Here is a 23757-nt window from a genome sequence, read left to right as displayed (position 1 = left end):
CTGAGTGTGAGGAAAATATGTGTGCTCTTCCTTGAGAAGGTGGGATAGCTATTGTGATCTATTTGCAGAGTGACATTAACTGGGGGGAGTGGAGGGTATTTTATTTTTATGTTTGGTTGGTTTTTTGTCTGGGGGTTTGTTCTGGAGCTGTAAGTGAACAGACGCGTATTTTTTCACCTAAAGAGTTAAGGGGGGTGCTGCCCCCCCACCCCGCGCAGCAGTGCCGGGAGCATCCAGCAGGCGGCCGGCGCTTCCCGGCGCTTCCCGGCGCTCCCGCCGCGCCGGGAGCAGCCCGCGCGCACCGTGGGAAGGAAGCAGCGCAAGGACTGACGTCCAGAAGATCCTGCCTATAGGATCCGAGCCGCCAGCCGAGCCTCGCTTTTCCCCTCACTTTAAATCCAGCTGGCGGGGGCAGGCACTGAAAGCGGGAGAGGTTGGCAATGCAGCGTGGCAGCAACTCCCGAAAGTTCGTGCTTTTTGTAACTCCCTTGTTTCGGACTCGGAGCTGCTCGGCAGACCTGAAGCTGGGAGTTTAGCAAGCCCCGTTTTTGAAAATGCCTGCCACTTGCTGGTCTGTGAATTTGATAATTGGCCTTCCAGAGCTGAGGAATACACAACAGCAAGACAAGTCTTGGAGGGAAAAGCAAATTTCAGGATTCAAACTATGCTAAAAGATGTTCTCCTTTCACCTTATGGAAACAGGACTGTGGAGCAAGCTGCAGGTGCTTTTCAGTTTGGTTATTATCAAGATGTCTCACAAAGTGATATGACTTTTAAGCTCTTCTGACTGCTTAAAGCCAGCAAGCAGCAGCAAAATTAAAGCGAGAAATTTATGTGAGGACTTTCAAAGAGAAAAGCTGTCTTCCGAGAAGAGCAAAGTAGGACAATGGCATCTGGAGAGTGCTTTCTGCTAGACCTAGAAACAGATAACTTCATTCTCTACAACTTCTCTGTCAACCAGAGTGCAAACTTCTCCCTCCTCGGCGACGACTGGTTCTACCCAGCGTTCCTCTATGCCATCCCCACAATCTATGGGATAATCATTTTGATAGGCCTTATTGGCAATATCACTTTGATTAAGATCTTCTGTACTGTTAAATCAATGAGAAATGTCCCTAATTTGTTCATCTCCAGTTTGGCTCTGGGAGACCTGCTGCTTCTAGTGACTTGTGTGCCCGTGGATGCCAGCAGGTACCTTGCTGACGAGTGGCTGTTCGGCAGAACTGGATGCAAACTAATCCCCTTCATACAGCTCACCTCTGTAGGGGTGTCAGTCTTTACTCTCACTGCTCTCTCAGCTGACAGGTAAGCTTGGCTGCTGTCACCTTGAAAAGAAGCCTGCGTAATTATAACTCCATAAAATGCACGACTACAAATGTGTATTTTCAGGTAACAAGTCTATTTTTAATGTAATGAGGGAAAAAGAACCACCTCAGGTAATTTCTGGTGTTTGTTAGCACAGAACTTGAAGAGGATGCAGACTGAACACAGGAACTTTTTCTAGGCTAAAATAAATGTTTGTGCAATTTAGCTAATAGTCTACATTAATTCAAATAGAAACAAGCAGATCAAGCTAAAGACCAGAGAGAGAAAGTGCTGTTAATGAAGCTCTGCTAAAAGGTAGCATGTTCATATTTGCCAAAAAGATAATTGATCCATGTTTCATCAAATGTGAAGGCACTGGAGCAGCAATTTAATGTGCAGTGAAAATCAATTCTTTTTAGTGGTTTGCTTCCTTAAGGCTAATTATAGGTGAGGCAATATTTCATAAAATATTTTTCAAATATTAAAATGAGGATGCCAGGAATCTCAGTTTGTGATAGCCAGTGTATTTCCCTTCATTAAACTGTTTGCCCCTTTTCCAATCAAAACTGATCTGTGCTGTTGTTTCAGAAACTTCATCTTCCAATAATGTTTGATAAAAAATAATGTGCAGTAAATATGCTATTTTAGAATATGTTAAAACAACTTTGACTTTAACAAATTATATGCTTCTAATAAGCCAGCCCTATTTTTGATTTCTGTGAGGCTTTGAAAACTATCTCAGAGCATTCAGATTTAAATTCAAAAGGCATTTCCATTTGAAGGTTATTTGGAAGAATGGAGCCTACCTTTCTGGAAAGGTTGTAAGTATCAGGCATTGGCTTTTATGGAAATTCTTATGTACATCAGAAAAGACAGGATATTTTGCTTCTAATTTGGATACTTAAGAAAGAGATTAAGGAGCACATTGTCACCATGCTGAAGTGACACCAAATAACTGAGTGAAAAATTATTTCAGTTTTGTTTTACTCAAAAAAGACCTGGGGACTGCATCCTTGTTCACAAGTAAGTGAAATTAGGTTTACTTTGAGTAGTCCCTTGCATGCTACTCTGTGTCTCTCTTCCTAACCTGCTTGAAAACATCAGACTACTTTTTTCAGATTTCAGTGTGGTTTATGCACATATATCAATATACTGTTGCAATCTCAAAGAAAGCAGATGACTCCTTAGAGTTTCAGAGGCAGAACAGTCAATATGTTTGTCAACTCCATGTTGGGATATGTATAAAAATAGCTCTGCTTGTCCCAATAGCAGATGGCAAACAGACCTATATGTAGATAAAAGTCTTAAAGCAATGTGCTCAAAAAGTGTTGGGAAAATAGGAAAACTGCACAAACTCCCTAGTAAAGGACCACCTACACTTTTTCCTGAGTTTGATGTGGTGGCTGGATCCCACCTGACTACTCTGAAGAAAATATTAGGAAAACAAGAAGTACTTCTCCAGGAAATTAATCTTTCCATTTTTAAGGGGTGTAAGAAAAGGAAAAATGCATTGTAAAAAAGGTTATGTTATAGAGAGATTGTTGCTATCTGATCACGTGCCACATAAGATAAACGTTGCAAATGCTTTTACTGAGTAACACATCAATAGCACTTTTTGCCTGAAGTGAAAGAACAGAACAGAAAACAGCAGCTGTGCCAAGCTTGGGCTTTGGTGACTTTAAGTTCTGAACTTCAGCTTTATCTGAAACCTGTTAACCATCATGCTTTACTGGTTATCAAATATTACCACACTTTTCAATGTTCCCATTTCCAAGGGATCATTTTACCCTCTTCTAATGCATCTGTGATCCACTGCAGAAGGAGATAATAATGAAACTTTTAACTTTGTTAGATTTATGAATCTAAACTGCTGTGCATTGAAACACAATTGTCCCTTATCTGTTAGATTTGCTGAAGTTTCTGTTTTGGTAAGTTAACAGCAGTGCTGGGATAATTTTGTTAGAAAATAATAGTCTGTTATTTTGTCAGCTCACAGCCCATTAGCCTATTTTCTTAAAATTGTCACTGTGAACTGCAGACCCCAGTATTAATCATGTCAGAACCACTTGGAAAATAACCATAAAATGTAAAGGGAAAACTTCCAAGATGTCAGTTGAATGTGACCACATTCAACAATGGTGATGCCTGTCTGGGACTGTGGAGGGTCTGTCAGCCCAACACTCTGCTGTAGCCCCATCTCCGTAGGGAGATGCAGAGCCTGACATGTGAGATGGTTTCATAGACAACCATTTCTGAGGACAGACGTGACATTGCACAAAGGGAAACACCTACAGAAGAAAGGGGTATGGTGGTGAGACCGGGTAACATGAGGTCTCAGTAGTCCAGCAGGTAACGCTGCTCAGGCACAGCTCATCTCACTTGGCTTTTGCTGTCTGAGGTGAGAAGCCATTCCAAGATAGTCAGCAAGGCGTCCTAGTCCATGGAAAGAGGTGCCTCCAAAAGAGACAGGATAAATCACTACATCAAGATACCTATATCCCTCCTTGGATATAGAGGAAGCCTTGCTGTTTAGCACAGATTACATGCCTGTATTTGAACTGGCTAATGCTCAGGGATGTGAACCCTACCTGAGATACTCATATGAGGCATGTGAACGTCCCTGTTCTCATGAATCAAAGCCATAGACCATGGGAAAGGAAAAAATCTTCTAAACCATCTGCTGTGAATAGCATCACATGGCACTGTATCCAAAGAAAGTGGGACTTGTCAATGTACTACAGAACTTTTGTCCATAATTCATCTTCTGCAAAAAATTATAATAAAACCCTCTTGATTCCAGTGTCCTTCTACTGACAAAAGTAAGTGGGGACAACTGCTGGCCTCACTGAAGGTATCATTGTGATGCCTAGAGAGACCTGGCATAGCAGGGGTCAGAAATCTGCTGCGTAAAGAAAAGCGTTGGAGTGTGATACAAGAGGGTCATTTCCAGAGACACAAGATGAAAGGCGGGGTGTAGGTGTGATGGGCAGACAGAGCATGTGAGAGAGTGGTGAAACACTTCTATGCTGCATGTTTATGACAACGGTACAAATCGTCTCAGCTGCTTTGGATCACCTTCTGGAAATGAGGGGCCCAGTTTTAGTAGGCTTTTGCACATCCCATATAATGGATGCAAGAGTGTACCTTCCTGAGGTATACTTTTACTCTTTCCATTTCCACTTTCCCCTGTGTTAGGAATCTGTCATCTGCCAGTGATTGCACTCTGCTAAGTGCCAGCCTCCAGCACAGAGCACCAAAAGCTGCTCAGTGGTTTGACCAGCCGAGACCGAGGGGTTCTCTAGAGGATTGACTATTCACTTGCAAAGTTCTTGAGGAGAAATAGGGGGACAAACTGCTGATCTCAGCTTTTGTGCAGTGGGAGCCTCCCAGCCTGCAAGTGCTCAGTGTACAAATGGACACAGAAGAGCACACCTCCACAGGTTTGAGCAGGAAGGGCCTAGCCAAAGGGTGCTTAGTTTGGCTCTGTGTACAATCAGAAATTAAAGGTAAATTATTTCAGACAGTATGCAAGAAAGGGCAAAAAAGAAATATATTTCCCGTGGTACCACTCCTCTGGCTGCACAGTGCTTGCATCTGTCTGACTGCTTTTGCAGGGGCAGTGGGAGCTGTCAGGTGATACCTGTTTTCCTGGGAGCATGTCAAATTTGCAGAGCAGCCAGGAGAAGGTTAAGGCATGTGGTTTGCTTACAGCCACCTTCCATGAGTGATAAGGCGCCACGGCTGAGTATACAAGAGCAAAGAAGCAAGTGTTCCATGTGTGTGCATGCTGTTTGTGTGTTTTAGAAAGACTGTAAATTACGTTGGCAGGGAAAGGACATTAGTCTGCCCTGCTGCTCTGCACTGTTGAAGCAGGGGGTTTCTTCAGCTGCTGCTCAGTTCATCCCAGAAAAAGGGAAATTTGAGTTCGCCCATCGGCTTGCCCTCCTCCTCCTCAGTACAAGGATAAGGGATACAGAGGCACTTGTGAGAGCTGTGACACCTGGGCTTCTAGCCTAGGCAGGAAGGCCAAGGCTGGCTCAACAAGGGACAGGAAATTAAGGAAAATCTTTGCACAGTAAGAGGAAAAGCAGACCACTTAATTGCCTATGTCATGGGAGATGTCTTTATTTAATTGACTTTCTCCTGTGACTGACAGAATTTATTCATTTGCATTTGAATTACCCAGGCTGTCAAGCATTGATCATAGTTCCCCACTGTTTCACTGACATTGTAAAAAATCGAAATGCCTTGGTGCTCATGCAGTGAAACCTTCCTGAGGTAATGCTGTTTTTACAATCACACAGCAGAGTAGGTGTTAAGTGTAGTTGGAGTTTACAAGCAGCGTCTTTAAGTACCTTGGATTATCTGGATTTTAGTACTGGAAAACTGCAGCAATTCCTGCCAGCCAGAGGTGCCTGCTGTCCCGTGGTGGGAGTGACAGTGTAGTGAGACACATGGAGTGACATTACGTGTGAGATTAGGTTGCTTACCTTGGTAAGACCAGCTGCAGACAGCAGGAATTGCAGTCATATGGGAGACCTGAAATGAGGATGTTAGCTTTAGAAATGTTGACCTCAGTGCTTTGGGTGCAGAGATGGTTTCAGGGATGCTGTAGCACTTCCAACTGGAGTCCCTTGGAATGCGTCACAGACATGACTTTTGATGTTCCTCTGAACTCATGTGACAGTTTGTTTATCTAAGAAATAAAACCCTCAAACAACCCCCTCTCCAAAACAAACAAACAAAAAAAACCCCAAACTAAAACAAAACAAAAAAGCAGTGGTGGAAGGAAAGAAGCAAATCCAGAATTTTTAGAAATACACTTTTAAACATGCAAAAGTCTTTGTTTAGTGGACTCATCTCTTCTGTGATTTAGATGTCTCCAGCCCGTACTATTAATACTACATGCAAAACCAGAGGAGGAATAATATCTACGTGTCAGTTCATTTATTTTATTTTACAATCACTGGATTATGTCTCCACAAGAGGACTAGGGGAAGTATACCACTCTAAAATAAAAGCTATGGAAAGCCAAACTGGATTACAAAGTGACACTTTTTTAAAAAAATACGATCAGTTGTAAAGTGTCAGGTCTGTGGTGGTTATGAATTTATTCTGGGCAGTATAGCCATGGCATTCATGAAATTCTTTCAGGTCACTAAGGCACTATTTTGGCAATTTACTAGTGCTGTAATTTACTGTGCAGCCTCAGGAAGGTTTGAGGGGGTGGCGGAGAAAGCTGCTCTCTGAACTACGAAGACAGCCTCTGATCCACTCAGTGCAAGTCAGCAGAATGATACCCCACGTGTAGATTTTGGATCCACTGATGTGATCTCAGCCAGGAACATCAGTCCTTCCAAGCTGGGGAAGAAAACTGGAGGAACTTTGGGCCCCAGCCCAAAGCCTTCCCTTACACTGAAACCCTGGCAGCCCCATCTCAATGCTCACTGCTGGCACAGTGTCCCTGCTGCTGCTCTTCACAGGGCACATGCAGTGTGACATACCCATATCTCTTTCAGCTGATGTACAAGAGTCTTAGATCCTCATTGCTGGCCAACGTGTCCATATAACACACTCTTAGCACCCTTTCCTCAACCCCTGAATCCATCTGCACCAAGAGCAGCAGATCAAACAGCACAAACTTTCTGAATATCTTGATTAACCACAGCAGATGGCCAAAACACAATAGATGCACTTCTATAACCAGGAAGATTAGAGCTTCCATTTATAGCAGTGGGACTAGTGCGCAAATCCGAGGTTAGAGTCAGTGCTAATGTGCTGGAGACTGTCAATATTTAAGCAATCAAAAGGAAGAAAAGTTAGATTACCTATTGTTTACATTTCAGTAAAACCTAAAACCCCCAATCAGTTGTCATGGTCTCATGGTACGAAGTGCTGTACACACTGTTAATAAGGAGAGCAACTGGCCACGGAGAATTTGCCAGCTGCATGTCCCAGCAGTGGGTTGAGACGTCAGCGTTGCTGCAGGGAGGTGAGCTTACAGTGGTCCCATCAGTTTGTGTGTTACTTACCTGATGTTCAGATGTGGACAACAGTCTGTCTGAGAAGAGTAGAAGGCGGTTGAGCTGAAAAAGGAGAAGCAGGCACAACCTGTCCCGTATATGCAATGAAACATCCAGTAACTGCTTTGCTCACAGACAGTCCCTGTTTTTCTTTATTTTTGAAAGAGACTTCTCTGCTAGCCCTATGGAGTCCCCTCACTTTTTTCTCAGCAGTTTGACACCCCGGTGCCCACCTTAACCCTTACCATCTGGGACACCCTGGGCCACAAGCTCCTACCTGAGCTCCTGCCTGTAGCTGGCTCTTCAGTCCCCCACACATTGTCCACTGTGTAGGGCCTCTGGCAGAGCAAGGCCTTCCAACATCCAGAAGACCAGCCTGTACCCTGGGGCAGAAAAAAAGGACTTGGGCCTCTTCCAGTGCTGAGACACCAGAAGGCATCTCAGCAGCAAGCCAATTGCTATACTGTAGAGAAAGGCAGAAAGCTGGAGATCCCTTGCAGAAAACTCTCCTCCTGATGCCAGGCTAGTGATCAGTTTAACTGGACTACCGAAGGCTGTGGAGCATCAAAGGGAGAACCATTGTCAGGGCTTTGCCCATCCTGTCCTCGCTTGCCCTCTGGCTACGGTCAGTCTCTGCAGCTCTATGGGAAGGCAGGACAGAAAACAGTACCATGACACCCTGAGAGAAAGAAACGTTTCTTCACACCTTCAGACAGCCCTGAAGCATGAGATTTACATGTGGACAGTCAAATGCCCTGGGAGAACCAGAGATGCAGGCGCTGGACTAGGAGCTACTGTGCAGTTCAGCAGTATTTCTTGCCCACACCTGTGCACAGAGGCTACTGAGTATCTCATAGGATTTGGATCAAAACAGATCTTTTTAGTGACACTGGGTTACATTCTAAATATTCAGACTCACATACCACCCTGCCCCTCTCTTGTGTGTGTGTCACTGTTATCCTCTCTGCTTAGAACTTATGCCATATTTCAAATCAAAATTTGTTTGACCTTTAACCACTGCATAATAGTCCAATTCACAGGATAGCTGAAAGGTTGAGAGAGTTAGGATTGTTCAGTTTGGAGAAGAGAAGGCTCTGGGGAGACCTTATTGCAGTTTTTCAATACACAAAGGGGTTTATAAGAAAAACAGAGAGGGACTTTTTACCAAGACCTGTAATGACAGGACAAGGGGCAATGGTTTTAAACTGAAAGACGGTAGGTTTAGGTTGGATATAAGAAAGAAATTTTTTTATCATGAGGGTGGTGAGGCACTGGAACAGGTTGCTCAGGGAATGGGTGGATGCCTCATCCCTGGAAGTGTTCAAGGCCAGATTGGGTGGGGCTTTGAGTGACCTGATTTCGCTGAAGATGTCCCTGCTCATTGCAGGGGTGTTGGGCTATTTGGCCCTTTAAAGATCCCCTCCTAACCAAGCTGTTCTATGGCTCCATGATAAGAGCAGTCAAGGATAGCACTGGATTGTTCAGCCCCAACATGCTGCTGAAAGTTCATGTAGTGGTGATGATCTCTTATGACACTTATGTTTACTGAAGCCACAGAAAGGACTTAAACATCACATAACTGGCTTGACTGTATATTGGATTATGCTGGAATGATGGGAATCCCACAGGATATCTCATTCTGTCATGTGCAGGAGAGACGCACTAATGCTTTCTCTTGGTTTCCTCTTTCCTTGAAAGGGCTCTAATTTTTTTGCATCACCTGCTCACTTGGGTCCTATATATACTATTTTACACCTGGCTGAGTTAAATGGCTTCTGTTAGACTGTGGTCATTTACCCCAATGACTCTACAATAATTTTAGTCTGGTCATCCACTGTGTCATCTGCAAACTTTCCCAGCAAAGCGTTATAGCCTGCTCAAGGCAGCTGCTGATATGCACAATAAATAACACTGCATCTAGAGCAGGTTCACAGGACCCAGGCTAGAAATGGCCTCACACACTGCTACCTTCTTGCCAGCATGTTTGATGTGCTGCTGGGAAGGTCGTGGGGCTCAGGGTCCTCCCCTGGAACAGCTTCACCCCTCCACACTCCCCCCCCAGTCCAGGACTCTGAATTTTAACCCTTGCCCTGTGGGAGTGGGGCAGGGATTGCATGGATAGGAGAGGGAGGAGCACAGGTACCAAGGCACACACATGTGCATATCTACATGCACGGTCACTCATGCCAACATGCCCATGGCAAGCTGTGCCTCCCTTGTACACCAGCATGGCCCACAGCTTATTTACATCACCTATCACATTGTGACAAGAGATAAAAACCCCCTGAAATCTGCTGTGCCTTAAACAAGACAGCCTTATGTTAATTATCATCTGTTCGTAGGATTAACCTCTCTGTTATTCTACCTACAACAGGCCTTGGGCAACCCAAGTACTTGCAGTTGTCTTGGTCACACCTTCCCATTTTTCTGAACTTCACAACTTTGAAGCCAGTTCTCCATTTCTGGGGAAATCACCACTTTTTCGAGATTTGTAAAAAAATTAACACCAGTTGTTCCTCAGGCAGTTCCTTTAGTACTTCTAGGGGTAAATTATTCAGGCCTGCTGGTGTGAAACTGGTTTGTGTTAGCAGATGTCGGCTCACGTCTCTTTTATTACATCTGACAAGTTTTCTGCTATGGCTGTAGTACTGCACACATAGTATAGAATCACATAAATCTCCCACAGATTTGATCTTAAAGACAAATATCTGGTCATTGCTCATCACTTTGTCTCATCCTTGTTCATATATTCACCATTTATGTGTATGCCTGACTTAACTGATTATTTTTTTTGTTCCTGATGTATTTTAAAATGCACATTCGTCTGAATGTGACCTTTGATAATTTGTTGGCTCCTCCAGCTTCTCTTATCAGTCACCAACATTTTAAAACTCCAATATTTGCTGTCATTTACTTTTGCTTTTTCCCCCATCTGTTGCATATTGATTTTTTTAATTACTTCTGTGAGGTTTTAGAATGACTCCTCAATTTCTCTTATTCAGGGCAGCTTTTTACCTTGCAGAGTTTTTTTATGGCAAGGTGGGAGACACCAGGGAGCAGGCTGGGGGTCAGCTACTAGTGCATAGTTCGTGTTGTTGCTTTTATGTTTGTATTCTCAGTCAGCTGATTTGACAGCTCCTTTTAACTTCAAGAAATCCCCTTCTCTAAAGTTCACAGAATCATAGTGAGGTTTGGATTGAAAGGGACCTTAAAGATTATCTACTTCCAAGCCTTCTGGTGTGGGCAGGGACGCCTTCCACTAGACCAGGTTGCCCAAAGCCTCATCCAACCTGGTCTTGCTTTATATATATATATATATTGTCTTTCCACAAAATTAAGATAAGCACACCACAGCTGCTATAGCTTATGGAAGTACTAGTTTTTAGGTCAATGGTGTATTCTTCTTTCTCTGTCAGAACAAGGAGCAGTATTGATTTATTGTACATCACAGGCAGAACCTTTGGGGTTGAGAAACTGCCATTTTTGTCTGTAACTGGCTCTGTGGGATGTCCAGCAGTTATGCCACCTGTTTAGGTTAGTCAGTGATGTTGTATTTGTGCACCAAAGGTGGTGCTTTCAGGAGAAATACGGCAGATTATCTAGTAAAATGAGCAGTCCATGTCTGAGGCCCCTGCTTTCATTGTCCTGGTAAGAGTTCAGTCCTCAAGCATGCAGACCCCCCCGATCCCAGCTTGTTGACAAGCCTGGAGACTTGGACTGAGACAGCAAAGGCTTGGATGGAAAGCATCAGTGGGGCCTGCTCCTTTGCCTGCCTGGTGACCCGGGTGCCAGCACCAGTTCTCCCAGCTCCACTCCAGATACACAACATGTTACCAACCCCAGCACCAGCGAGCTGCTCCACCAGCGTGTGTTTGTGGTGCCAGGTGGCGTGAACATACATATCCCTCTGGCTGAGTGTTTTGAGCACGTAGAAACATGTACCCTGCTGAGTTGGTGCTGGGGAGCTGAGACATGGGCTGTGGGGGGGAGCTCGCTGTTTTTCAAGTTAAAGGATGTTTATAAATGAATGGGTCCCAGCCCTCCTTCTGACATCAGGTCTCATGTTTGTTTGCAAGGACTGCAACAAGCTGCAAAGCTGGCCCCATTGAAATCTTTGACTTGGAATCAGATGAAGATCATCTACTGGTAATAAATACCCTGGGTGCAGTGAGGGTCTTTCTGATGAGAAAAGCATCATCTGTGGGACTCACACTATTTCCTCTAGTAACCTTTACTACCATTGTTTTTCATATATATAGTTAATTTATGAAATATTTTATGCTCTGGATGGTCATGATTGAGAATAGCACATTCATTATGAGATGATTACTGTTTAAATTCTCCTTCCCCAAAATGTAGTGCAGTTCAATGGTCTCTAAAACACTCTGCCTCATTCTTGGACTGAAATTCCCATTTGTCCAGATTCCAGGATAATGTAGCAGTATGCAGGTATACAGACTGAATTTTGAACACATGCTTCAGAAAGTGAGAACTATGCCACTTCCGTCAATGCCTCATTTTTCTTTTCATTTAAATGTTACATTAATAAAAAGAGAAAGTAGGCAGTACCTGCCAATGTATCTAAGACTTGCCCATTAGAGATGTCTTTGTGCCCATATGCAATTTACTGAAGATTTTAATAACAGATGTTCACTCAAGAATCATGCATAATAATGATAACTAAGTATGCAGAAAGCAGATAGACCCAGAATAGATTGTCGGAGTGTGTTGATGGGTTAGACAGTCTAGCAATTTTGTGGATTTATTGAATTGTCTTCAGAGCTATAAATATTCATAACATTCATGGTGGAAACAATAAAGAAAGTTTGTGGCATCTCATTTGTCATAAATTTCTTCAGATATTTAATAAGACTTGCTTTCCAAGTGGAGTTTCACACTCAACAGGGCTCCATGTGCTTCATTTATGTAGTTTTTCCGTAGCATCAACTTTGTTGCCTTAGGCTTTTTTGCATGGTGATTGAGCCAGTCCTTCATATTATGTGGGCAAAACAATAATGTGATACTAGTAGAACATAATTAGAAAATCTTAATGAGAGGATTTTTGTTCAGTCTATTGTCGGGCCAGGACCAGATCAATGTACACGCATTAAGTTTACAAATGGGAACAGATGACTGAGGATTAGAGGGACTGTAAATTGCACAACTTTTCTCCCAGTTTTGGTTACAAGTGGGAACAGAAGTGTGGGGATGTGCTGACTGAGAGGCAGTTCTTTCGTCATTACCTCAGGAAGTTGTGGCAATTTCAGGAGCTCGTTTTCTAGAGCTGGGAAGAACTCAGCATTTTCACTTCTCAGCAATTTACATGGCTGGTTTTTTTAGGACATCAGTCCATTCCAACTAATCCCTGCTTTTTTATTTAAATTTGATATTCACATTAGCCCAACTTCTCAAAATAGAACTCAGTTTAAACAGATTCAAAACTTTATAAGTGGATTTCTCACTTTGGAGATAAAGCAGAAAGTGGCAGTATGGCACATCTTTCTGCCAGCCTGATGCAGTCTAAACAGTGGGACTAGTAATGAAGCAAGGACAGGCAAGGCTTCTGAAATTCTGTTTGAACAGTTCTTAACACACTTGGTTTTTTTAAATCATTATACAAATTCAAGAGCAGGGCCCAGGATCTTTTTATGTAAACAGGGTAGGACATAGTAGCAGATGATACTATTTGGAAGAAACTTTCTTTGTCACTTAAGGAGTGAAACTTTGTCCCTCCTGCAAATTCATTTGGGAGGGGCAGGGTCCTTTTCCTCTGTAGAAAGGATGGGGGAGGCTTTTTTTTTCTCTTCTTATATTTCTTGCAAGCATGAGGTTAAGCTGCAAGAAGATGGACATGCTTGGAAGGACTGTGATAGAAAAGAGCAGTACTCTGTGGCAGAGTCTCTTTTAGCTGCTTTCTGCTACACTCCCACTGCTGAAAAAAGTAAAGAAGCAAGAGTTATGAAAGCAACTTAGTGCCTCCTTTTAAGTCAGATTCAATCAATGAAAGGGAGGTAGTGGCAGGCACATAGCACTATACAAGCTGTGCTGTCATATTTGGTCACCAGGAATATCTCTGACAGCCACTGACCTCTGTGACCAGCCACCTTCTCTGCCATGAGGGAGGGATGTTCCTTTCCCACTGCCGTCATAAAAGAGGAAAGCAAGATGAGGCTGCCTAGAGAAGCAGGTTCTCCACACAGCATAAAGTTACTTCCCTAAAAACACAAACCCCAGACATTTAGACATATGGAGTGAAGTTAATTTAAATCCAAGGGAAACATCTGATTTTCCTCCCATGCTTTAGTTGTTTTAATTTAATTTTTGTGGCTGTTGTAGCAGGCATAAGTAAGTGGATGAAGGTGACAGGAAAAAGCCATGAGGGAAGAACTGAGGCTGCAGTGTTACAGATAAGGTCCTTTCTTCCCCAGAGAGTAAAATTTCAGCCCTGCATGTCCATATGCTTAGAAACATATAGGCATAATGGCTTTGCAGGCAGAGTCTGTTTATGCTTCAGCTGATATGTATTTTCTTGGCTCAGCTGAGGAGCACAAGGATGGATAAAGTATTTTGTGCCAGCAGAGAAACTGCTCCTAGGAAATTTTGACATCTGTTTGGGGCCTTATTTTGATCTGTGTCTTTGGAGAGTATACCTGGAACTGTCTTTTCCGTGGTAAAGCTACTTCTGTGCTTATATTTGAAGCTGCAGCTTTGGGGCTAAGTACACGGTATTAACTGATGTTTGCATAGTCCAAGTTTTAGAGTACATTAGGTGATGCTATCATTAGTTATATTATTATTAACACAAGGATAATGACATAGTTTTCTATTTGCCTGTCATATTAACCTCAGTGTAAAAAGTATTTACCCCAGAAAGACCTTTGGTGTGCCACATTTTAGTGGTTTATGGTCATTTCAGTAGTTTCAGTTCTGAGAAACAATTACTCAATAAGTACGATAGAGATCCTAAGAGATGTATATAAGACATTTCCAAGGATTCAGTGGACATGCACATGCTCTGTGAGATCTTACCAATCCACAATGAATTTTGAGGATTAGTTTAGGAAGTGATCAGGCATTCTGGGTTGAAGTAACCCTCTCACCAGCTTCCCTTGGAGGCCTGGAGATTGACCTGGGACAGCACCAGAGCGGTGACTGTGGCTGGTGTAGGAGAGGATTTCCCTACAGGGTGCATCATGGTGCCTCAGGAACTGCAGTTATGTTAAGTGGACTTAAGAGTGCCCCACGTGTAATTTCTTTTTGTGGGCTCCTTTGAACAAGACTGAGAGGCATGGAGGTGATTGGCATCCATCCTGGCCCAAAGGCAGCTGCAGTGCATGCAGCAGGTTGCTGCTTCACAAGCACAGGGGGAACAGAGAAATTCAAAGACTGGGCAGTAGTAAAGGTCAGCATCTCTTTCATATTTCTGATCAGATCATCAACCCGTCATTTTCATCTGGGCTGTTTGACAACTGGAGAGAGATTGGAGTTGACATGAATTCTTGACTATCTCTTTTTATTCAGCTGAATCTTTAGAAGGCATATTTTTAAGTTTTGGCCTTTGTTGTAGGGCATAAATCCTACCTCTGGTTTATAATCTTTTTCAAAAATTTCTTTAAAAGCGGATATGGAAAGGAGTTCAGCTGAAAAAAAATAAATATATTAAACAATAATGAGAGGCTGAATGTGAGGTGATAAATCCAGGGCCATGTCCAGATTTACTGCAGACAAGTTGAACATGTGACACGTACTGCCTGAGCCCATGTTACTATATGGGTTAAAAATAATGCTGTGATAAGACCTTTGCACGAAAGCTTGCTTGACTGGCCATGTAGGTCTGTGGCTCCACTGAGGTATATAGGCATATTCATCAGTGTCCCCTTCAAAGTGGATAGAAATATTCACATGCTGGATGTTAAATGTGGTAAAGTTATGTGCTATGTGCCTCAGGCTAACTCATTGAAAAAGAAATTGCAGAGGACAAAGCTGTGGAGAGCTTGAATTTTTATTTGACATACAGACTGGAAATATATGTGCTGAAAAGCAGAATGAGCTGCTGCTCAAATTCAGTCTACCTTGATGAAGTTCTTAAGAAATGTCAAATAAATTATAAAAGTCAAGGTTGACCCTGCCAGGAAGGTGGTGCAGGAAAGTAAAGGAATGAAGGCATTTCTGAGCCCCACTCAGAAACCAACCAGGAGCTGCAGCTTTTTCAGCCCCTGAACACCGACCAGAGGAAAACCTCCTAGTGGTGTCTTAGCCCAAGCACCAGCTGAGGGGTCCAGTTCCTCATGTGTAGCCCCCACCCCCTGTGCCCTTACTGCAGACAGAAGCTGCTGTTCAGAATCTAAGCTGGCAGGGGAGGGGGAATTGCCGCTGAGACAGGAGCTGAGGAGGGACCCATTGATGCATCAGCAAAGGTGACTGGAAATGGAGATTCCCACCAGATCAATCAAGCTTTAATACTCAGAGACTAATGGAGATTACTGAAGATTTCTGAATAAGTTAACCCACCATCAAAGAAATCATGTAGATAGTCAGCAGAATAATTTGATTTCATTGTCAGGCTATGAAGATAATATCTCCCTGTGTTTCTGCACCTGAGAATGTACATTTTCAAAACCTATTTTCTAGCTTTGTTTCTTCTGTTTTATCTTTCTGTTCTTTCACCCTCATGCTTTAAGTGTACACTGAAGCAAAACCTCTGTCAGATCTTCTCCTTAATCAGCTGTAGGAGACTTTAAAGATAAACTAAACATCTGGTTGTCCTAGTTAGAGCATCTGGGACCAGCTCATCACTGTGGGTGTAACCCAAAACTGTGTATTCTATAGTCTTCCATGCAATTTCCCAGAAACTGTTATCAATAGACCATTACAGCAGCTGCCCAGAGCACACCTGACCTCTCAGGCTATAAACTGGGTGTTAAGAGGCCTGTGAGATAGGAGGATGCTCCTGTCCTCATCCCCATTGTGGAACTCCCCGCCCTGAGGGAGGTACTGGGCATTCCTGCCTGAACCTGAGGATATATAATCTTGGGGTCTTGAGACTTTTGCTACCACTCCTGGGATCGAGAGAAGGCCTGTGACCACCACTCTCAACTAGACTGAGACCTCCACCAAACTGCAACCACCACTCTCCACCAGACTGCAATCACCACCCTTGACTAGACTGCAACAGCACTCTCACCAACGGGTTTTCCCTCTTCTTTTACTTTGGACTCAGGGGGCCCAAAGAACATCACTCTGTTCATGCCCCAGGGTGCTGGGTTATGCATTTGGGTTTTGTGAGTTAAAACCAATTGCTTGTCTGTATAATTGTATTTATTGTATTATTTTTATTAAATTGTTATTCTGACTCTTTTGAGTTGGGTTCATTTTCCCCTGCCAGTTTACCTTTAAACCAGCACACTAGTAATCAGTGCCAGCATTCCTAGCCATTTCTGATTATGTTCTCTCAAAATTACATTGTTTGTAAATACCATCTCTAATTAAAATATACTAATAACTTGAAACGGATTCATTTTCTGGCTCCCCCTACTCTGTTAGTGTTAATAAAAATTAAACAGTTTCTCTTTCTCTGTATTCTCAAACTTATTCACGTTCCTGGAAATTAATGCTGTAAAATACTGTCTCAGCTGGCTATATTTTATAAGAAAATCCCGGAAATAATCATGCTAACATGCTATGTTGATACACATACAATAAGCATCTGCAGAAAAACCTTTGCATTAACTAAATTTAATACTTTGATATATTATTAATTTCCTTCTGCATTTCTCTTCCTTAAGGTTTAGTGAAGATTTTCAGTTAACTAGTGTTTCTGTCAATAATCTATATCTGGTCAGTTAGACTGTAAATCAAGCTATTTCAACAACACTGTTTTAGTAATCTACCTTCTGTTCTATTACTGCAATTGCTGTAGCATCATATTTGTGCCATGATTTTCTTGACCTGAGATTATGATCTGGTGCTGGAAGGTTGTGTTTTGTAGTATGACACCACTTAATCCCCAGTTTTAGAGTGCAAGTTAAAGAGGTGTTAAGCAAGCCTTAAAAATACTGTGTCTGGCCACTGCAGCTGCATAGCTGGATTAAAGGGGAGCTGTAGAGCTTGGAGAATAGGTGGTTAAACAGCAAACTGTTGAGCAAAGTGTCTGTAGTACATGTAAGAAAAAATCATCTACACAAGACATCTGCATGACAAGGAACATCTGCAAATGACAAAATGTCCAGATACAGTCTTTATAAAAATTTATGTTTACATGTATATACATGCATCTGTAGATATAAATATGTTTATGTATATAAAATATACTCAGAGATATGTAGACACAATCATACCTACATAGAGGGAAAGAGTAGGTGTGCTGAGCAGGATATTGCATATAATCAGACGCTGAATTCATGCTTATCCTGCAAATGAAGCAATTACCCAGCTAAAGCAGTATGGGACTGATAGACTCCTCCTTCAAATGTTTAGCCTTAGATAATGCAGACTGTAGTAAGCAGGGAATCATGAAGTGTCCCCAGAGCATGGGTTTTGGCTGACCAAGGAGGTACCAAATGCACCTCAGGCAGTGTGAGGTAGATCCTAGAAGAAATATCCTACAGTTTCTAACTGGTATGATGATGACCCTAAATACTAATTTAGGAAACCTGTAGATATTCCTTCCTAATTATCTTTTTTTTTTTCTACCATGTTTCTTAAATGCATATGTGAGTTGTGGTTTACTTGGAGCATGAACTCCTGCCAGAGCAGGGCTCCGGCGTATATGAAGCTCTGATGTTTTCCATTCTTCTCATTACACACATCAACTTCAAATAAGTTTGATTCTATGATTTTCTTGGATTCTAAAGTACAATTTTCTGAAAGGCTGAAATAATGAAAGACAAAATTTCAAATCAGAAATGTCTTCTACATATCTAGCATAGCAAGCAATAATTTTTTTTTTTCTGCAAGAAACTCAGTTAGTAGTTCTGGCTACTTAATCTGAGTACATTGAGTTAGGGACAACTCTTGCCAGCTGCACCACCAAATAGCAATTAAAACACGCAATATGCTCTTTGTAGTTTGACTAAAAATAAGCTGTGGCTTGCAGGAGGCCAGCACACTCACAGCTTGAAACGTGTGGCAGAATCTCAACCCAGTTTCCTTCAGTACTATTCTGTGAAAGCTGCTGTACGCTTTTGAAGAGAAGTCTATGATTGCACTTCCTGTCTTAATGCTATTTGGACACATATTAATGTCATTAATATTAATTTACATGTTAATGTCAGGCAGCACTGTGCTTTGTTGGGTCGATTGCAAATTAAATGAACTCATAATCAATACATGCGAAACTGAATGGACCCATGACAGGTGGCTCTGGTTTAAAATGAGAAATCTATTGAAAACATTGAAATTTAAAACATCAGAAAAGAAATCAGTCTTCAGTAAATGAGGCTTTCATTTGTGTTTTTATTTCTGAATGAAAGGGAAAAGCAGCAATACAATGCCTGAATGTTGAGGTCAATAAACTATTTCCTTTTTTGTTTGTTTTTTTAGGTATAAAGCTATAGTAAGGCCAATGGAGATCCAAGCATCCCATGCACTGATGAAGATCTGTGTGAGAGCTGCTATAATCTGGATTGTATCCATGTTGCTTGCCATCCCTGAAGCAGTGTTTTCAGATCTGCACCCTTTCCATGACAAAGGGACTAATAAAACCTTCATCAGCTGTGCTCCTTACCCTCATTCAGATGGGCTGCATCCCAAAATTCATTCAATGGCATCATTTCTCATATTTTATATCATTCCCCTATCTGTAATTTCAGTATATTATTATTTTATTGCTAAGAATTTGATCCGGAGTGCTTACAACATCCCCGTGGAAGGAAATGTGCATGTGAGGAAACAGGTAGAGATTTGACTTTGTTCAAAAATCCACATTCTCTTTGAATCTGGGAGGAAAGATGGAATACAGAGAAATTTATACTGGAACAGAGTGCATTTGTTGTGCTAATTTTAATAGATTACTTGGGGTAAAAGAATTAAAATGGTTGAAAGAAGCCATGACACAGGGCTAAACAGTTAAAGCATCACCTCCTATTTCTAAGTTCAGAGACTTTGGCAGAGTGGTTACCATGGCAAGCATAGCAGGAGACCTATGCCAAAGCCTGGAAAGGTGTTGACTGGTAGGCAGGGAAAGAGGCAGAGCTGGACACAGTGTTTAGAGATTGAATCAGAGGGGTGACGTGGGAGAAAATCAAAACTTCTGAAAGTCGTTTTGTCAGAGAGAGAACCTTGGATAAAGCCTTGCCTGTTTCTAAACAGCTTATTGACCTTGACATATTTATATTATTTGTCTCACCTCTTCCTTTCAACTGAGGTGTGCTTCAACCTCAGCTAAACTGACACAAGCTGTTCTTCAGCTGAACAATTGTCCACACAATTGCACCCAGCTGACACCTCCACCTTAGGCTGACCCAACACAATCATGTCACATAGCTTTCAGGTGCTATGGTGAAGTAGTAGGCCTGGAAAGACTTGGCTTTTGCCCATCAAATAAGGTGCAATCTCTGAAATCCTTGTCCTTTTCCCCTTCTGAATGTGCGTAAATCTTTCTCCCCTGCAGGCCATTTCTCCGCTGATCTGATGGCAGTTTTGATTAGTGACAATAATTGAGCAGTAAAAGCAGCCCTTTCACCCTTTGGTTTTGGGGAGAGAGCTCTAAAGAAAGCAAAAGGCCAGGCTGCAGTCTAGCACCCTCAGTCCATCATTCCTGTCCTGCAGTGCATTCAAGAGCTATAGGTCTCCATCTGAGATAACTGGTATCGATTTCTTTATTGCATTGCTTCCTTTCTTTATAGTGCAGATGTGGCCTCAATAGCCCTATATCAAATTAAGCATACGTTTAAAAAGAATATATGTTTTAGCCAAGGAGAGCCCTTTCTCAAAGGATTTAATTTTCAGCCCATTCTCTGGAGACATTATCACCTGGTACATGTCAATCCTCCCTAAGCTCAATGGCTGATTTTCGGTCAGTGCCATTAAAAGGGCACCAAATAAAGTCAAAATTGGCTTGTCAGGTCTCTCGTGCCTGCTTCCTGCTTGCAGCTGCCCTGAGGAAAGATCAGCCTGTGTAAGATGCTCAGTTTCTGATTTACCTGTGCAGCTTGGAAGGGGAGGTAGGATAGCAAAGTGTCCCCAGAGTCTGGCCAGGCACTGCAGCTGCACTAGGGCAGGAGCAAGGGCAGTGAGGCTGGGGCTATACGGCAGTTTCAGGTCATCCAGGTCCTACTTAAATACAGGGAGTGGGATGCAACAAATTCCCTAGGAGCACCTGTAAAGAGTTGCAGGGATTGCCAGAGAGGAGAACATTACTAAGCCCTAAAAAGTCAGCAGTGTTATACTTTCCAATCCTGCAAACTCTGGCTGTGCAACCTCTCCCAGAGAGCAGTACATTTCTGAGCAGCTCTGTCTATGCTCTCCTTTTGGGCAACCTCCATCATGGCTTTTGTGTTCATTAGGAAGAGAGATCACAGAATCAACTAGGTTGGAAAAGACCTCTGAGATCACCTAGTCCAACCTATGACCTCCCACCACCTTGTCAACTAGACCATGGCACTCGGTGCCAAACCCAGTCTTTCCTTAAACACCTCCAGGGACTCCACCACCTCCCTGGGCTGCCCAGTCCAATGCCCAGTCATTCTTTCTGTGTAGAACTTCTTCCTTAATGTCCAACCTGAACTTCCCCTGGCACAGCTTAAGACCATGCCCTCTTGTCCTATTGCTGATTGCCTGGGAAAAGAGACCGACCCCCCCGGCTACAACCTCCTTTCAGGTAGTTGTAGAGAGTGATGAGGTCTCCCCGAGCCTCCTCTTCTCCAGGCTAAAAACCCTAGCTCCCTCAGCCACTTCTCTGTGCTCCAGACCCTTCACCAGCCTCATTGCCCTTCTTTGGCCTAGTGTGAAGCACTTGTGGACAAAAGACAAGGTATGGTTTACCTCAGCTCCCCTCGGTTGAGCAATACCTTTGGGTTGACTCCAAGCATGTAGAAGTAAGTAAAACAAAAGTGTGTCCTGTGTGCATGAAGGTTGTACTCCGTGTTAGCTGGCTTTGTAAAAGCACCTTTCCCTGACAAAGCTCAAATTGTGCTCAGAGGTGTTCATTCATCTGTTCACCACCTGTATCTGTCTTCTCCTGGTGGCTCCAGTGCTTTCAGCTGAAGGATCCACCTTGCCACTGCCTCGGTGTTTCCCCAAGTACAGAATATCCTTTCTCTGTTTCTCCATCTCCTTCAGACTCTGAGTGCTGCACTTGATCTCAAAGGGCTGTAAGCTGTTGACAGCACTTTTGTGTACATATACCACATGGCCCCATGGCAGAATGTCCTGCGTCTGGGCTCTGTGAAAAATCCCAGACTCCTACCCGATAATTAATTATAATAATAATACTAATAATAAAGTAATATATTAAAATTGCATATTATTGTATATATTATATGTGGATAACTAATGCAAATGTCCACACTTTTGTTGCCTGAGCTGGGATTTTGCAAACTGACAAGTCAATGGAATTTTTTCTCTAAACAGGAAAGACTACTTCTTATGTAATAAATTTTCAGAATTATTTGGTTTTGAGGGAAGGGAGTTGAGGAGAGTTCTTGACTCTGTTCACCTGCAGTCCAGATTTCCCTGCTCTGGACATCCCACCTGCCATGGGCTAGCCTCAAACCTGCAGTGCTGGTAAAAATTGTCAGCTGCCGGGCTGAGCTAGGAATAGCAGGTAATCTGCATCTCTCTTTCTTCTTCCAGATTGAATCCCGTAAGCGCCTGGCCAAGACTGTACTGGTCTTTGTGTGCCTCTTTGCCTTCTGCTGGCTTCCCACTCACATCGTCTACTTGTACCGGTCCTACCACTACTCTGAGGTGGACACCTCCGTGCTGCATTTCATTGCCAGCATCTGTGCCCGGATCCTGGCCTTCACTAACTCTTGTGTCAACCCATTTGCTCTCTACCTGCTCAGCAAGAGCTTTCGGAAACAGTTCAACAACCAGCTGCTCTGCTGCAGAGCTCGCCTCCTAATCCGGTCCCAGAGCATGGCCAGGAGCACCACACGAATGACCTCCCTCAAGAGTACCAACCATTCCCTGGCCACCTTCAGCCTTATCAATGGCAACCACCTTTGCCACGAGGGCTATGTCTAAAGGGCACAGTCAGGCACCACCGTATCATGTACTTAGCACGGTAGCTTGACTTTGCTCCAGGGGGGGAGGTGAGTAGCACACACACGAAGGCACACATGGATGCAAGGAGGTCCGATGTGCTCAGAGAACTCAGAGGAGCTTGAAGCATCTAACATTTCATCTTGGACTGAGGTTGACGTATCCAACATTTCACCCTGGACTGAGGCATCATCAGAGCATCAGATCATTGAGCACCAGCCCACAGGAGCTCCCTGGGAAGTGCTGCAAGAAGTTGCTTCAAGACCTGCTGCTTCTACTGAGAGCAAAATGAGCACCTTAAGATCAAATATTGTTTGGCTCTGCAAAATCTTCATCACTTTCTGCTCAATCCCAAACTCATGCAGATTTACAGCAGTGACAAAGACCATATCAGGTGCACACAATTTGTCAGAACACTTTCATTCATCAGTTCATGGTAAAATATATTTTGACATAGAAATAAATCCATTTAAATAAGGTGAATACTTTTACAAAGGAGTTCACTGCAGGTCATTTACAGACTTTTCAAGTATTTATTAATGTTCTGAGTACAGTATTAATTCATGGTATAAAACGTATCAACAGTTTACTGGGGCATGTCAGTGGCCCCATCTGAAATTAATAGTATCTTGCACCACATCAGTGTGAAAGCAGTAACATGAATAAATGTGAGTTGGAATATGTTTAAAGTTTTCAAATGTGTGAGCTGTTACCATGTTGTGGAGGAGACAACAGGGTGATTTCCAAGCATTACTGTTTTGCTGTTTCTGTCTTCAAGGTGTGAGATAGTGAGTGTTTCATCACCTAAGGGGTACCACAAAATTTTAGTTGGGTTTGTTTATTGGCGGGCAATAACAGAAAATCAAGTACAGCTATGTTTCATGTAGCAGTGCTATGTAAAACACTCTTTCAGTAAAAGCTATCAGCAATGCAAGGTCTGATCTCCAACCCATATTTTTTTCCTTTTATCTTCACAAAATTCTGTGGAGACAGAGTGCCATAACTGGCTAACCTGGAGAATCAGGTCTTCTGTAATGTTCACCCCAGAACAGTTCCTGTGCCAGGTACCATCTATTCTGGAAACAGGAGCACAGTGTCCTGCAGATAACAAACTCTTGAAGCATGTGGGCCATAGGACAGGCAATGAAGCTGCACACCTGATAAAGAAAACTGCTGCCAAATGAGGCCGTAAACCAATTGCTGTAGCGGAGTATTGAGTTTTTAA

At 42.8% G+C, this 23757-nt stretch overlaps 1 protein-coding gene across 2 annotated transcripts; it reads left to right on the top strand.

The window, feature by feature from the left end:
- The first annotated feature begins 360 nt into the window (after positions 1–360).
- Positions 361–23149, top strand: GRPR (gastrin releasing peptide receptor). Of its 2 annotated transcripts, none has more exons than XM_051795046.1 (3): positions 361–1305; positions 18870–19209; positions 22122–23149. In XM_051795046.1, the coding sequence occupies exons 1-3, from the start codon at positions 887–889 to the stop codon at positions 22512–22514; spliced, it is 1152 nt and encodes a 383-aa protein (XP_051651006.1). In that variant the 5' UTR covers positions 361–886; the 3' UTR covers positions 22515–23149. The 2 variants fall into 2 exon arrangements, with proteins under 2 accessions (XP_051651006.1, XP_051651005.1); XM_051795045.1 differs by having other exon boundaries at positions 18870–19221.
- The last annotated feature ends 608 nt before the right edge of the window (positions 23150–23757 follow it).

This window comes from Manacus candei, unplaced genomic scaffold, assembly GCF_025592945.1.
Source record: "Manacus candei isolate 608988 ecotype Guabito, Panama unplaced genomic scaffold, ASM2559294v1 h1tg000041l, whole genome shotgun sequence".
Taxonomy (NCBI): Eukaryota; Metazoa; Chordata; class Aves; order Passeriformes; family Pipridae; genus Manacus; species Manacus candei.
This window is presented reverse-complemented; position numbering and strand designations above follow the sequence as displayed.